The following is a 14,264-nucleotide window of genomic DNA, read 5'->3' on the forward strand; positions in this document are numbered from 1 at the left end:
AATTACAGGCCTCTCTAATATTTTCAAGTGGGAGAACTTGCACAATTAGTGGTTAACTAATACTTATTTGCCCCACTGTATGGTTCACTCCATTCTGAGGAAAAATATATGGAATCATGAGAAACAAACAAAGTCATAACAATCAAAACACATCTCTAGTATTTAATAGCACCACTTCTGGCTTTTATGACAGCTTGCAGTCTCTGAGGCATGGACTTGAGTATTCTTCATCAATTTGGTGCCAACTCTCTTTGACTGCAGTTGCCAGATCATCCTTACGGGTCGGAGCCTTGCTGTGGACCTTTTTTTTTTTTTCAATATCCACCACAGGTTTTCAATAGGGTTGAGATCTGTGCTATTTGCAGGTCACGACATTGACTGGACGAGTCTTTCTCCAAGGAATGCTTTAACAGTTTTAGCTCTGTGGCATGATGCATTTCAAACATTTTCAATTGAAGGGATAAGAAAGCTGTCTAAAATTGTCTAAAGATGTCTAAAAAGGACTGAGGGAATTTTGATGTTTTCTTCAGGTAGTCATCTTTGTAAATCTCACTGGAACAGCACCAAACCAAAGTTCCAGCATCATCACCTTGTCAAGTGTCAAGAATCTGCATTGGACAAGGTGTTAAGAGTCAAGAATCTGCATTGGACAAGGTGATGATGCTGGAACTTTTATTCGGTGCTGTTCCAGTGAGATTTACAAAGATGACTACCTGAAGAAAACATCAAAATTCCCCTCAGTCCTTAATGATATGGGGCTGCGTGTCAGGCAAAGGCACTGGGGAGATGGCAGTGGTTAAATCTTCAACAAATGCACAAGTTTACATTGACATTTTAGACAGCTTTCTTATCCCTTCAATTGAAAATGTCATTTTCCAAGATGACAATGCATCATGCCACAGAGCTAAAACTGTTCAAGCATTCCATGGAGAAAGACTCATCCAGTCAATGTCATGGCCTGCAAATATCCCAGATCTCAACCCTATTGAAAACATGTGGTGGAAATTGAAAAAAAAATGGTCCACAGCAAGGCTCCGACCTGCAAGGATGATCTGGCAACTACAGTCAAAGAGAGTTGACACCAAATTGATGAAGAATACTCAACAAGTCCATGCCTCAGAGACTGCAAGATTTCATAAAAGCCAGAGGTGGTGCTATTAAATACTAGAGTTGTGTTTTGATTGTTCTTTCGTTGTTTGTTTATCATGATTCGATATATTTTTCCTCAGAATAGAGTGATTCCATATGGCGGAAAACACTCAGGTGACTTGAAGTTCTGCTCTAAGACTCCCAATTTGGCCAACTTTCAAAATTGTCCAATAGACCCTACCCACTGACGTCACAAAATCACGTGCTCGCTGTATGGTTCCGCCCACTTGTCCGTCATTTTGTGTCTGTATTATCAATGGTCTCAATTGATCGAGCAATTTATAATGCATTTCATGGAAGACCCGGTGCTTTCGGATGCCGTAAACTCACTTGATGCGTTGCATAAAAGGCGTTATGTGGAAAAGCTTCAGTTTATCCATTCGCCAGATCCATATTTGATGCCTAAATCGATGTTTTTCGACCCGCTGTCTCCTCCGTATTTGCCTGACATCTGCTAGCTACCCTGATATGTACAACTATCTTGTCCACACAAAATCAGCCTATTCTCACGAAAGTTTGAAAAACTTTAAGAGCTTGGAGGCTTATAAATACTTCGTTGCCGGTTGGGTGAAACAGGTCCTCGTCCACGAAAATTCGGCAGGAATCTATCTTGTGCTTGGAAAGGTGAGTTACGAAATTTTCAATTCAAAATCTTTTGTTATTGCTAACATCCACTGTCAAGTCTAATGTATTTCATGTCGTTTGTCAATGGAGTTAGGGCTTTTAATGTTTATATGGTTTAGCGATAGCACTCTCACTACATACATACGTGTATGTTGTCGGCGATTAGCCTAGCAATGATCTTAATTGTGGTTGTCAGCCCAAAACCCTCTAAATATATATTAAATGCATCTTACCAGATATAAAATGACTACTACATAATCTGTGGTAATCGTTTGGAGCCCAGTTTTCTCGTCGAATTTCAGCAGCCCATCTCGCTCTCTTCTCTCCGGGTCTCTCGGAATCCGGTAGAACTTCAAGTCTCTCCGTCTTTTCCGTCTATCTTCTCTGTTATTGCAACCGACCGCCACACACGCCTTCACCATTTTGATTATTAATGTTAACGAGCAGAAAAACACGTCGTAAATAGGAGGAATGTACGTAGCCGTAACAGGGAAACATGATGTGTTGACGGACAAGTGGGCGGCACCAGTCAGGAGGAAGGAGTTGTGACGTCACGTGGGTAGGGTCTATGTACATGTGTGATACATCATTGGAAAGCTTAAGATCTCAATTTTCTGGGGGAAGACAAATTTTGAACTTGAGGGCTTTTAAATTTTTTTTTTTTTTTTTTAATGTTTTTTAAACAGTAAAACCCTATCTGGAGGTGAGAGCAGAATTTCAGACGCCATGACTTTAACGAGATATTATCGCGTACTTACCTCTTTTCGATCCAAATTCTCCATGTATCATGTATCAGAGTGTCAAGACACAGCTGTGAATGGCTACAGCTGGATTTTTTTGGAATTTTATGGGTGAAACATTGTGATATAACAAGGGTCGCAATGCAAAAATCGCAGACATCAAGGAGTGGTCGAGTTTTTGTTTTTTTTTATATACCGTGCCCTCCATAATTATTGGCACCCCTGGTTAAGAGGTGTTTTTTAACTTCTAATATTTTTTTAATTCAAATAATATGGGACCTTAATGGAAAAAAAAGAGAAAAATCCAACCTTCAATACAAGTGCATTTATTCAGTGGGGAAAACATCCCACATAAAGAAAAAATTATCTGACGTCAAATAATGTGTGTCACAATTATTAGCACCCCTGGTGTTAATACTTTGTACAACCCCCTTTTGCCAACAAAACAAGGGGAGCTTGATTTTGTGTCTGGTGAACAATTTCTGTGTAGATTTGGCCATATATTTAGGGTCATCGTCTTGCTGAAAGACCCAGTGATGACCCATCTTCAGCTTTCGGGCAGAGGGCAACAGATTTTGATTTCAAATGTCCTGGTATTTCAAAGTAATCATGATGCCATGCACCCTAACAAGGTTCCCAGGGCCTTTGGAAGCGAAACAGCCCCACAGCATCACTGACCCATTCCCATACTTCACAGTGGGTATGAGGTGCTTTTCAGCATGCACATCTTTCGTGGCACGCCAGACCCACTTAAGAGTGTTTGTTTCCAAAAAGATCAATCTTGGTCTCATCTGACCAAAGCACAAGGTCCCAGTTGAAGCCTGGGACTGTGTGCTTTGGTCAGATGAGACCAAGATTGAGCTTTTGGATCAAAGCACACGGTCCCAGTTGAAGCCCCCATTTGAAACACATCTTAACCAGGGGTGCCAATAATTAGGCAGGGCACTGTATTTATTTACCCTTTTAAAATTTATTTTTCAATTTTTCTTTGTTTTGATTGATTTTTCATCATCTAACATATCGGAGAAAATGCGACAGTAACAAAAAAATAGGGCTGTCAAACGATTAAAATTTTTAATCGAGTTAATTACAGCTTAAAAATTAATTAATCGTAATTAATTGCACTTAATCGCAATTCAAACAGTCTATAAAATATGCCATATTTTTCTGTAAATTATATATATATTCTGTAAAATAAATTGTTGGAATGGAAAAATAAGACACAAGATGGATATATACATTCAACATACGGTACATAAGGACTGTAGTGGGCATTTCACGCTACTGTCATTTAAATCTGTCTATGCTGTCCTCACTCCGAAGCGTCTACTTTTTCCAAAGCTAGACAGCTACTGAACGACGCCTTAATAATTCTTCTTCCTTTTTCATCTGATTTATTAATAAAATGGCCTCAAACCATTGTCCTCTTTAGACAGTCGTAAAACTACAAAATAAAAGTACGCAAGCATTGCATTAGCAACAACGTTAGCTTAGCATGCTATACAGGTTCACTAAACATAAACAAAAAGCGTCTCATACAAAAAATATAACATTTTGCTTACTAACATAATATGTACATTCTTTACAACAACCGTACTTACGGACAAATCTTGTCCAAGGACCATATAAGCACAACATTATCAGCCCGAGACGTCGCGCAGCCATAATGAACTGAAAACAATAAGAAACAATAAACCATGTCGCAAAGCGACCACAAGAGTTCGCTGTTGGACAGCATAAAAAGCCTTGCTGTAAAACTTACTAAAAGGCAGAATACTTTCTGAGCGGGACATGTGCGTTAATTGCGTCAAATATTTTAACGTGATTAATTTAAAAAATTAATTACCGCGCGTTAACGCGATAATTTTGACAGCCCTACAAAAAAATAAATAAATACAATTAGGCAATAGTTATGAGGTAGATATCCGAGACTTTTTTACAGACGCCATTTTTTTTCATTGTGACATCATTTGTTTAAAAGTTTAAAATATGTAAATGAATAATTTTTTAAAGTTTTTTTTTAAACGAAAAATGAGACACCAATTAATGATTCTAAGCTAAAAACGACACGTTTTGAACAATAAATATAATTAACTACCTTCGTTTTATGGCTGTGTTGAAACAAAAGCGGTTGTGCGACGTCCGTTAACAGGGGTTTTCAGGGTAAAACGGACAAATTAAAAATAGTTCGGAGCTTAATGCGCCATGAATCTGCAACGGCAGCATATAGACATATTGTTCTATGAAACACAACAGTTATTTTGGCTTAAAATACAGCAGTTTCTTTAAAAGAGGAGCGCGAGAGCAGAAACTGCTTTTTCAGTCTCGTCTGTGTTTTCCGCCATATATATTTTCCTGCACTTGCTCTATAAAAGTAACATTTACTGACCACTACAATGTTTTATTCATTTTGTTTTAGTGTTTCTGAATGCTAAAGAGTTGCACTTTTGAACTAATTCATTATTTTTTAAGCTTTTTATCTGAGTTTGTTCTACATGATAAAATGTCTGAGTGAGTGCTCGTCCGAGACTGGTGATTCATACTTTTTGCTAGGGGTTGTAATTACTCTTACAATGAGGTAACTGAGTTATTAACTACTTTTTCGGAGAAGTAATTTATAACTGTAATTACTTTTGAAAAGTAAGATTAACAACACTGATAACTTTTTACGTCACCACCCTCCCTGAGAGGGTTTATGTGACAAGTTGGACTTTTTTGTTATATTTGGGGGATGATGCGGAGGGGTCACCTCACTCATCTCACTTACACGCGCATCACTCAGATGCTCCGTGCATGCGTGCGATTAGGGGCGGCGGCTGCGCGTGCGTTTGCGAGGCAACGGGAGGACGAACCACAGTCTGAGAGGTGTATTTACATGAGGATGGGATTGTCGAAGCTGACACTTTCAGTATTGGGGAGGGTGGAGTAGATGACACACACATTCTGATTCCTGCGCACTAACTTGCTACGCAAATACCGACGCACACACCTGCAAGGAGGAGACACGCTGGAGGTGACTGCAGCAGGCGCAACAAAACACAAACTACACGCAAACTGTGTATCACACGCTTTCGTAAAATCACAACGACGGTTGGGAGGTGTGTGTAAGGGGAGGGGGGGGGGGGGGTCATACCACGCCCCGGTGTCGCAGCATCACTCACCTCCAAAAATGCTGAAGAGGAGGAAGAGCAAGTGCCGCTGGAGCATCATCATCGCCTCTTGTCGTGACTCGGCGATCCGCGGGTACAAGGGGGGTTACTTATCCAGACGGGGTGCGCGCACTTTACATGGAGGAACTTGCACGGATGAGATGCGGAGGACGGAGATCGGAGGGGAGACGTTGGTCCTCTTCTAGAGCGGGACGGAGCTGACTGCTTGTCGGCAGCGTGCGCGTGCAGCCCGCGGCTCCCGTGCCGAAGCCGATTGGATGGCGGCGGGAGAGATAGCTCCGCCTACCCGGGGAGGAAGGAAGCTGGTGTCAAAACGGGATTCACAAGATGAGGAGAAATTTGGGAGGAATGATCGGTACTGTTTTAAACATTTGATAGTAGCAGATTTTTTTTTTTAAATACTCTTGAATACTGATATTTTCTGTACTTCCTATATTTAAAAAAAAAAAAAAAAAACTTTTTAAATTGGCTTTTAAATTATAATTGTTATATTGTTTTTAGGGCTGTCAAAATTATCACGTTAACGGGCGGTAATTAATTTTTAAAATTAATCATGTTAAAATATTTGACGCAATTAACGCACATGCCCCGCTCAAACAGATTAAAATGACAGTACAGTGTAATCTCCGCTTGTTACTTGTTTTTTGGTGTTTGGCGCCCTCTGCTGGCGCTTGGGTCCAATTGATTTTATGGGTTAGTTCCATGAGTGAGCATGGTGTAATTATTGACATCAACAATGGCGAGCTACTAGTTTATTTTTTGATTGAAAATTTTACAAATTTTAATAAAACGAAAACATTAAGAGGGGTTTTAATATAAAATTTCTATGACTTGTACTAACATTTATCTTTTAAGAACTACAAGTCTTTCTATCCATGGATCGCTTTAACAGAATGTTAATAATGTTAATGCCATCTTGTTGATTTATTGTTATAATAAACAAATACAGTACTTATGTACCGTATGTTGAATGTATATATCCGTCTTGTGTCATATCTTTCCGTTGCAACAATAATTTACAGAAAAATATGGCATATTTTAGAGATGGTTTGAATTACGATTAATTAATTTTTAAGCTGTAATTAACTCGATTAAAAATTTTAATGGTTTGACAGCCCTAATTGTTTTATTCTGCTTATGTCGGTTGCTGGTTTCTTGGTTTTAACTGTAATGCGTCTTTGAGCATTTGTAAAAGGGCTCTACAAATAAAATGTATCATCATTATTATTATATTACTGTAAATGTCATTTTTTTTAACAGAGAACAATACTTGCCGGACAGGGCGATTCAAAAACAATGTCCTAAAATCATCACGCCATACGTTAAAAACAGAAAAACATTACAAAATTTAGGCTTGGACACATGTTTTGTATACATACTGTAACTTCATGTTTTACAAGGAATTCCTAACTAACACACCTTCAGACCCGGCGGCATGGGCGGGCATAAGGGGACCAGGCCCGCCAAGAGAGACTGCTGTGCCCGCCCTAGCTCGATTAGACAGTACTGTGTAATTTTTTTTTTAAATCTTCCACAAAAACACACACACACACACACACACACACACACACACACACAGGGAGAGGACGAACCCTCTATTCATCCTATCTTGATGTGTCGTCATTCAATTCAACCAATCTGAGCAGCAAATGAAGGGAATTTCTAGCCAATCACAGATAAGGGGGACGGGCTGAGTCGCCGGCCATTGGGTGCTCATGTTTATCAGTGCATATGTTATGTTTACGCCGAAGCACTTTAGTTGAATAAACACACAGAGAAATGCACCATTGTTTTTCGGCATACCTGTCAAGTTGTACGGTTTCGGCATAATTTGTACGAGTGAGCACTGATTTTTAAATGTGTACGTAGTACGTTCAAAATCTGTACGTTTTTCGAAGTTTTTTTTTTTCTCCGTTCGGATTTTGTCACCGTTTCGGCAACGAGACAACGTGCGTTATGATCCGTTACTACGTTCATTGAATGACGCGAGAAAAGTCAGAGACACTGAGAAAGAAGAGTCTTGTGGCGTTGTAGCAAACGTGATGCTAGGCTAGGTGGCTCCAATATTTCCTGACTGTAGCCGACAGCCTACAGTCTGTGCCTAGATATCAAATGCTTATAGAACTACATGCGAAATGACAGACAGCGGCGTTCATAAATAGTCGCCATTTTGAAGCAGTAGACTTCTCAGAAAGGCTCTATTGTAGTGAACCTTCCTAGCCAACTTAAATAACTTTTTTATCTAAAATACTCCTAAATCGGCAAAATCTTGACTTGAATCTATCTTTAAATGATGAAAGTTTTAAAACTTTAACATGTCGAAAGTAGACAGAAGGGAACTAATGCAAAAACGGTAGCAATTTTAACAACTTTAACAGTTGATTCACAACATTAAACGATTTCCAAACATAGAAAGGGTTAAAATGTTTTTTTTTGTTTTTTTTAAATCATGAAAAAAACATGAAAGGTAACACCAGTTACTTTGTCAAGTAACTAATTACTCTTACCTTCAGGTAACTGAGTTACTAACTCAATTACTTTTTGGGAGAATTCATTTGTAACTAATGAATTACTTTTTTAAAGTAATATTAACAACACTGGTCATAAAGAGGAAGTCTGCAGAATGAAAAGTGACGAAAGCGGAGATTTCATTCTGCCAATTTGTTGCCGAACACAATTTGCCCGCAACTATTGCTGATCACTTCTCCAAATTAGCAAAAGAAATGTTCCCTGACTCAAAGATTGCATTGGTAAGTTCATTTTATCAATTGACCTTTTCAAGTTATAATTGGACACACAAACGAACGACCTTCAAGCAGGGGTGAAAGTGGGCCAGAACGGTCAGGAACGCAGTTCCGGTATAAGATTCAGGGCCATAACGCAGTTCCGGCATAAGATCAGGGCCGGCATTGGCTGACATCCTGACATGTGATCAGCAGAGATGGTTAGCTCTGATTGGCTCAAATGTACATGTTTTCTGGGACAGCAAAAAAAATAAAAGCTTGTTGAATTTATGCGACAAAAAAGGGCAATGTAACACAAAATGGATCAAATCTTTAAGAGCAACAAAAGAGTTGAGGAGGCTTATTTATCATATTTAGTTTTATTTACACTGATGGGGAGGTTCAGAACATCTTAGCTGTCAATGTGCACTTTGGACGTATATTTGTTCATTTATGTTAGGCTACTCATCCATTTCCTTATGATTTAAAAAAGTCAATGTTGGCGCGATGTTCAAAATATATTCCATTTCACTCTGCATAATATAAGTCATTTGTACTTATTTTTCTGAACTTATATCTTTATTATTATTATTTAAAAAAAAAAAAAAGTAAATGTTTACATTAACTTCAGTTTTAATATACTATATCCTATGTTCTTAAGTAGTTAAAATTGAGATTTGGCATTTAGTATGTGAGGAAATGAGGGAAAATAAAAAATGAGGAGCTAGAGGTTGGGGTTATTGCTGTTTTTGTTAACTTTTATTTTGCAAATCATTGAAAAAAATAATAATTTTGAATGAAATTCCGTTTTTGTATGTGATATAGAAATAACTGTGCTAAAACAGTTTTCTTTGTATTTCAGTAGTTTAAGAGGTTTAACCCCCCCCCCCCCCCCCCAAAAAAAAAAAAAAAGAAAGAAAGAAATAAAATTTCTGGCTCCGTGGCGACCTTCACGTCGGGGAGTTCCGGCAAGAAATTCTAGCCACTTTCACCCCTGCCTTCAAGTCAAACTGAATTGCGAGCTGAAGTGCAGCCATCAAAAGACGTGATATAAAATGCCAAAAGTGCTACATACAATTATAACAAAAGTGACTGTTAAATTTTAGTAATCATGATGTAGTTGAAGATATTGATTGTTCTTTGATTGCACCAGGTTATATTTTAAAATATTACCAATAAATGCATATTATTTTGAAAACTGAGTTTTATTTTTGTTTCATATTGCACGCTATATACAGCGTTGTAAGATTAGTCACCAATTTGTAAGGGCATACGTCACTATTTGTAAGATTGCCAACGGTCTCAGGTTGACGTGTATGTTTTCGTTTGTCTTATAGATTTTACGATGAACTACCACTTTTGACTTTAGTGACAGAAAATATTTCAGTGCACTGATGTAGTAATGTACGGATAATAACGCCACTGTTCAGGCTAAATTTACGTTGAAGAAGTGTACCCCCCCCCCAAAAAATGTAATGCCCCTCCCCTGTAATTTCTTTCTGCAGCCGGGTCTGCACGCCTTAGAATTTTGCAGCCATATGTGGAGATTAAGGGGGGTGGCGGGGGCGATGCCCCCCGCCCTTGTGGCCTAAATATGTTATTCCGTGGAATTTACTTTCCGATACAGTATAGACCCTACCCACGTGACGTCACAACTCCTTCCTCCTGACTGGTGCCGCCCAATTGTCCGTCAACACATCATGTTTACCCGTTACGGCTACGTACATTCCTCCTATTTGCGACGTGTTTTTCTGCTCGTTAACATTAATAATCAAAATGGTGAAGGCGTGTGTGGCGGTCGGTTGCAATAACAGAGAAAATAGACGGAGAAGACGGAGAGACTTGAAGTTCTACCGGATTCCGAGAGACCCGGAGAGAAGAGAGCGAGATGGGCTGCTGCAATTCGACGAGAAAACTGGGCTCCAAACGATTACCACAGATTATGTAGTAGTCATTTTATATCTGGTAAGATGCATTTAATATATATTTAGAGGGTTTTGGTCTGACAACCACAATTAAGATCATTGCTAGGCTAATCGCCGACAACATACACGTACAGTGCCTTGCAAAAGTATTCGGCCCCCTTGAACCTTGCAACCTTTCGCCACATTTCAGGCTTCAAACATAAAGATATAAAATTTTAATTTTTTGTCAAGAATCAACAACAAGTGGAACACAATCGTGAAGTGGAACAAAATTTATTGGATAATTTAAACTTTTTTAACAAATAAAAAACTGAAAAGTGGGGCGTGCAATATTATTCGGCCCCTTTGCGTTAATACTTTGTAGCGCCACCTTTTGCTCCAATTACAGCTGCAAGTCGCTTGGGGTATGTTTCTATCAGTTTTGCACATCGAGAGACTGACATTCTTGCCCATTCTTCCTTGCAAAACAGCTGGAGCTCAGTGTGGTTGGATGGAGAGTGTTTGTGAACAGCAGTCTTCAGCTCTTTGCACAGATTCTCCATTGGATTCAGGTCTGGACTTTGACTTGGCCATTCTAACACCTGGATACGTTTATTTTTGAACCATTCCATTGTAGATTTGGCTTTATGTTTTGGATCATTGTCCCGTTGGAAGATAAATCTCCGTCCCAGTCTCAGGTCTTGTGCAGATACCAACAGGTTTTCTTCCAGAATGTTTCTGTATTTGGCTGCATCCATCTTCCCGTCAGTTTTAACCATCTTCCCTGTCAGTGCTGAAGAAAAGCAGGCCCAAACCATGATGCTGCCACCACGTTTGACAGTGGGGACGGTGTGTTCAGGGTGATGAGCTGTGTTGCTTTTACGCCAAACATATCGTTTTGCATTGTGGCCAAAAAGTTCAATTTTGGTTTCATCTGACCAGAGCACCTTCTTCCACATGTTTGGTGTGTCTCCCAGGTGGCTTGTGGCAAACTTTAAACGAGACTTTTTATGGATATCTTTGAGAAATGGCTTTCTTCTTGCCACTCTTCCATAAAGGCCAGATTTGTGCAGTGATTGTTGTCCTATGGACAGACTCTCCCACCTCAGCTGTAGATCTCTGCAGTTCATCCAGAGTGATCATGGGCCTCTTGGCTGCATCTCTGATCAGTTTTCTCCTTGTTTGAGAAGAAGGTTTGGAAGGACGGCCAGGTCTTGGTAGATTTGCAGTGGTCTGATGCTCCTTCCATTTCAATATGATGGCTTGCACAGTGCTCCTTGAGATGTTTAAAGCTTGGGAAATCTTTTTGTATCCAAATCCGGCTTTAAACTTCTCCACAACAGTATCTCGGACCTGCCTGGTGTGTTCCTTGGTTTTCATAATGCTCTCTGCACTTTAAACAGAACCCTGAGACTATCACAGAGCAGGTGCATTTATACGGAGACTTGATTACACAGAGGTGGATTCTATTTATCATCATCGGTCATTTAGGACAACATTGGATCATTCAGAGATCCTCACTGAACTTCTGGAGTGAGTTTGCTGCACTGAAAGTAAAGGGGCCGAATAATATTGCACGCCCCACTTTTCAGTTTTTTATTTGTTAAAAAAGTTTAAATTATCCAATAAATGTTGTTCCACTTCACGATTGTGTCCCACTTGTTGTTGATTCTTGACAAAAAAATTAAATTTCATATCTTTATGTTTGAAGCCTGAAATGTGGCAAAAGGTTGCAAGATTCAAGGGGGCCGAATACTTTTGCAAGGCACTGTATGTATGTAGTGAGAGTGCTATCGCTAAACCATATAAACATTAAAAGCCCTAACTCCATTGACAAACGACATGAAATACATTAGACTTGACAGTGGATGTTAGCAATAACAAAAGATTTTGAATTGAAAATTTCGTAACTCACCTTTCCAAGCACAAGATAGATTCCTGCCGAATTTTCGTGGACGAGGACCTGTTTCACCCAACCAGCAACGAAGTATTTAGAAGCCTCCAAGCTCTTAAAGTTTTTCTAACTTTCGTGAGAATAGGCTGATTTTGTGTGGACAAGATAGTTGTACAGTTCAGGGTAGCTGGCAGATGTCAGGCAAATACGGCGGAGACAGCGGGTAGAAAAACATCGATTTAGGCATCAAATATGGATCTGGCGAATGGATGAACTGAAGCTTTTCCACATAACGCCTTTTATGCAACGCATCAAGTGAGTTTACGGCATCCGAAAGCACCGGGTCTTCCATGAAATGCATTATAAATTGCTCGATCAATTGAGACCATTGATAATACAGACACAAAATGACGGACAAGGGGGCGGAACCATACAGCGAGCACGTGATTTTGTGACGTCAGTGGGTAGGGTCTATATACAGTATGAATTTAAAACTTATTTTGCCAGTAAAATGTTGTCTATAAAAGTTGTAAAGCAAAAAATCAAAAACAATGAATTAAATGAACAAAAAACATTTTATAATGGGTCAAAAATATATTTTTTTGAACAGATCATGTGACTAGCACCTTAGAGACAATCATTTGCTTTACTTAGTCAAAACTACCTGAGGACAGAAGAGATGGATAATGACGTAATTTTTTTCAAACCGATGCTTAACCCCTCCGCCACCCCCCCCCACACACACAGGCATACATACACAGCCCCGACACAGACAACCTGTCGTTAACATGCCGTCTCCTCCGCCCCTTTTGAAGAGGAGGGATATTCGAAGTTTTTTTTCGGTCAGCAGCAGTCACTGTAAGTAGTGTAAAAGAATGTCAATGTTGTGAAAGTGAGGAACACACCAATAATTTTGCAACCGAAAGTCCGACCTGCATCAGAGTAAGCATAACATTAAACTTTGTGAAGTTGCTAACCTGCGAAACTCGAGTAGGAAGCTGCTAATTGAGAAATGTCTTCCTGTATCTGTTTTCTACTGTTAACGTTAATTCAACCGTGAGAAATGTCGTGAACCGAGGTTTACTTTGTTCTCCCCAATTGTCATTTTTATTTCATTTATGCGGTCTTAAAGCAGGCTCAAAGGAGCTTTCTTTTTTTTTGTTGAGTTTGGCTGTGCTTGTGGATAGAAGCTGTAGTGTTAAACCTAATGGAAGACTCCATTTTCCAGTATGTATTTATTGTGTATGCTAAAATAAATTATGTTCAAATCAGAGGTTGCGCTAGACATTTTCGTTGTCTGTCATTTTGACTGACAGGGTCATAAAAATCCGGTCATAATCTATTTTTACCCGTCACTTAAAATTTTAAAATGATAATGATGACATATGCAATAGTATTTAGTTTTCATTCATTTTAAATTAATATTGTAACGCTTGCTTGGCGGCGAAAAATTAGACACAGAAGTCGTGGTATTTTTCTCCCTCTTTTTACTCTGCTTACCGCCAACAACACCAACAAAACAACAACTCCGCCCCCAAAGAAAAAGAGGCAACTATATAGACCCCAATCACCATCGTCACACAATGATCTTAATTGTGGTTGTCAGCCCAAAATCTTCTAAATATATATTAAATGCATCTTACCAGATATAAAATGACTACTACATAGTCTGTGGTGATCGTTTGGTGCCCAGATTTCTTGTCGAATTACAGCAGTCCATCGCGCTCTCCTCTTCGGGTCTCTCAGAATACGGTAGAACTTCAAGTCTCTCCATCTATCTTCTCTGTTACTGCAACCAACCGCCACACACGCCTTCACCATTTTCATTATTAATGTTAACGAGCTGAAAAACACGCCGTAATAGGAAGCATGTAGGTAGCGGTAATGTGTAAACACGACGAGCTGACACACAATATGGCGGCTCCAGTCAGGGGGGCGGAGTTGTGACGTCATGTGATTGGGGTCTATACACAGGCGGCAATCTAGTCCACCAATTGGATGACGCGCTGGCACACCGGGTGCACCAATAAGAACCTCGTGTTGATGTGTCAATCACGGTG

General features: G+C 39.4%; 1 protein-coding gene across 1 annotated transcript in view; it reads right to left on the reverse strand.

The window, feature by feature from the left end:
• LOC130917258 (cell adhesion molecule 2-like) overlaps nucleotides 1–14,264 on the reverse strand; it is a 266,201-nt gene that overhangs the window by 226,552 nt on the left and 25,385 nt on the right. The window contains exon 3 of the mRNA XM_057838478.1: nucleotides 5,675–5,965. Within this exon, the coding sequence (XP_057694461.1) occupies nucleotides 5,675–5,726 (52 nt within the window). The 5' untranslated portion in view covers nucleotides 5,727–5,965. The remainder of the gene's footprint in view (nucleotides 1–5,674; nucleotides 5,966–14,264) is intronic.

This window comes from Corythoichthys intestinalis, chromosome 6 (genome assembly GCF_030265065.1).
Source record: "Corythoichthys intestinalis isolate RoL2023-P3 chromosome 6, ASM3026506v1, whole genome shotgun sequence".
NCBI classification, from domain to species: domain Eukaryota; kingdom Metazoa; phylum Chordata; class Actinopteri; order Syngnathiformes; family Syngnathidae; genus Corythoichthys; species Corythoichthys intestinalis.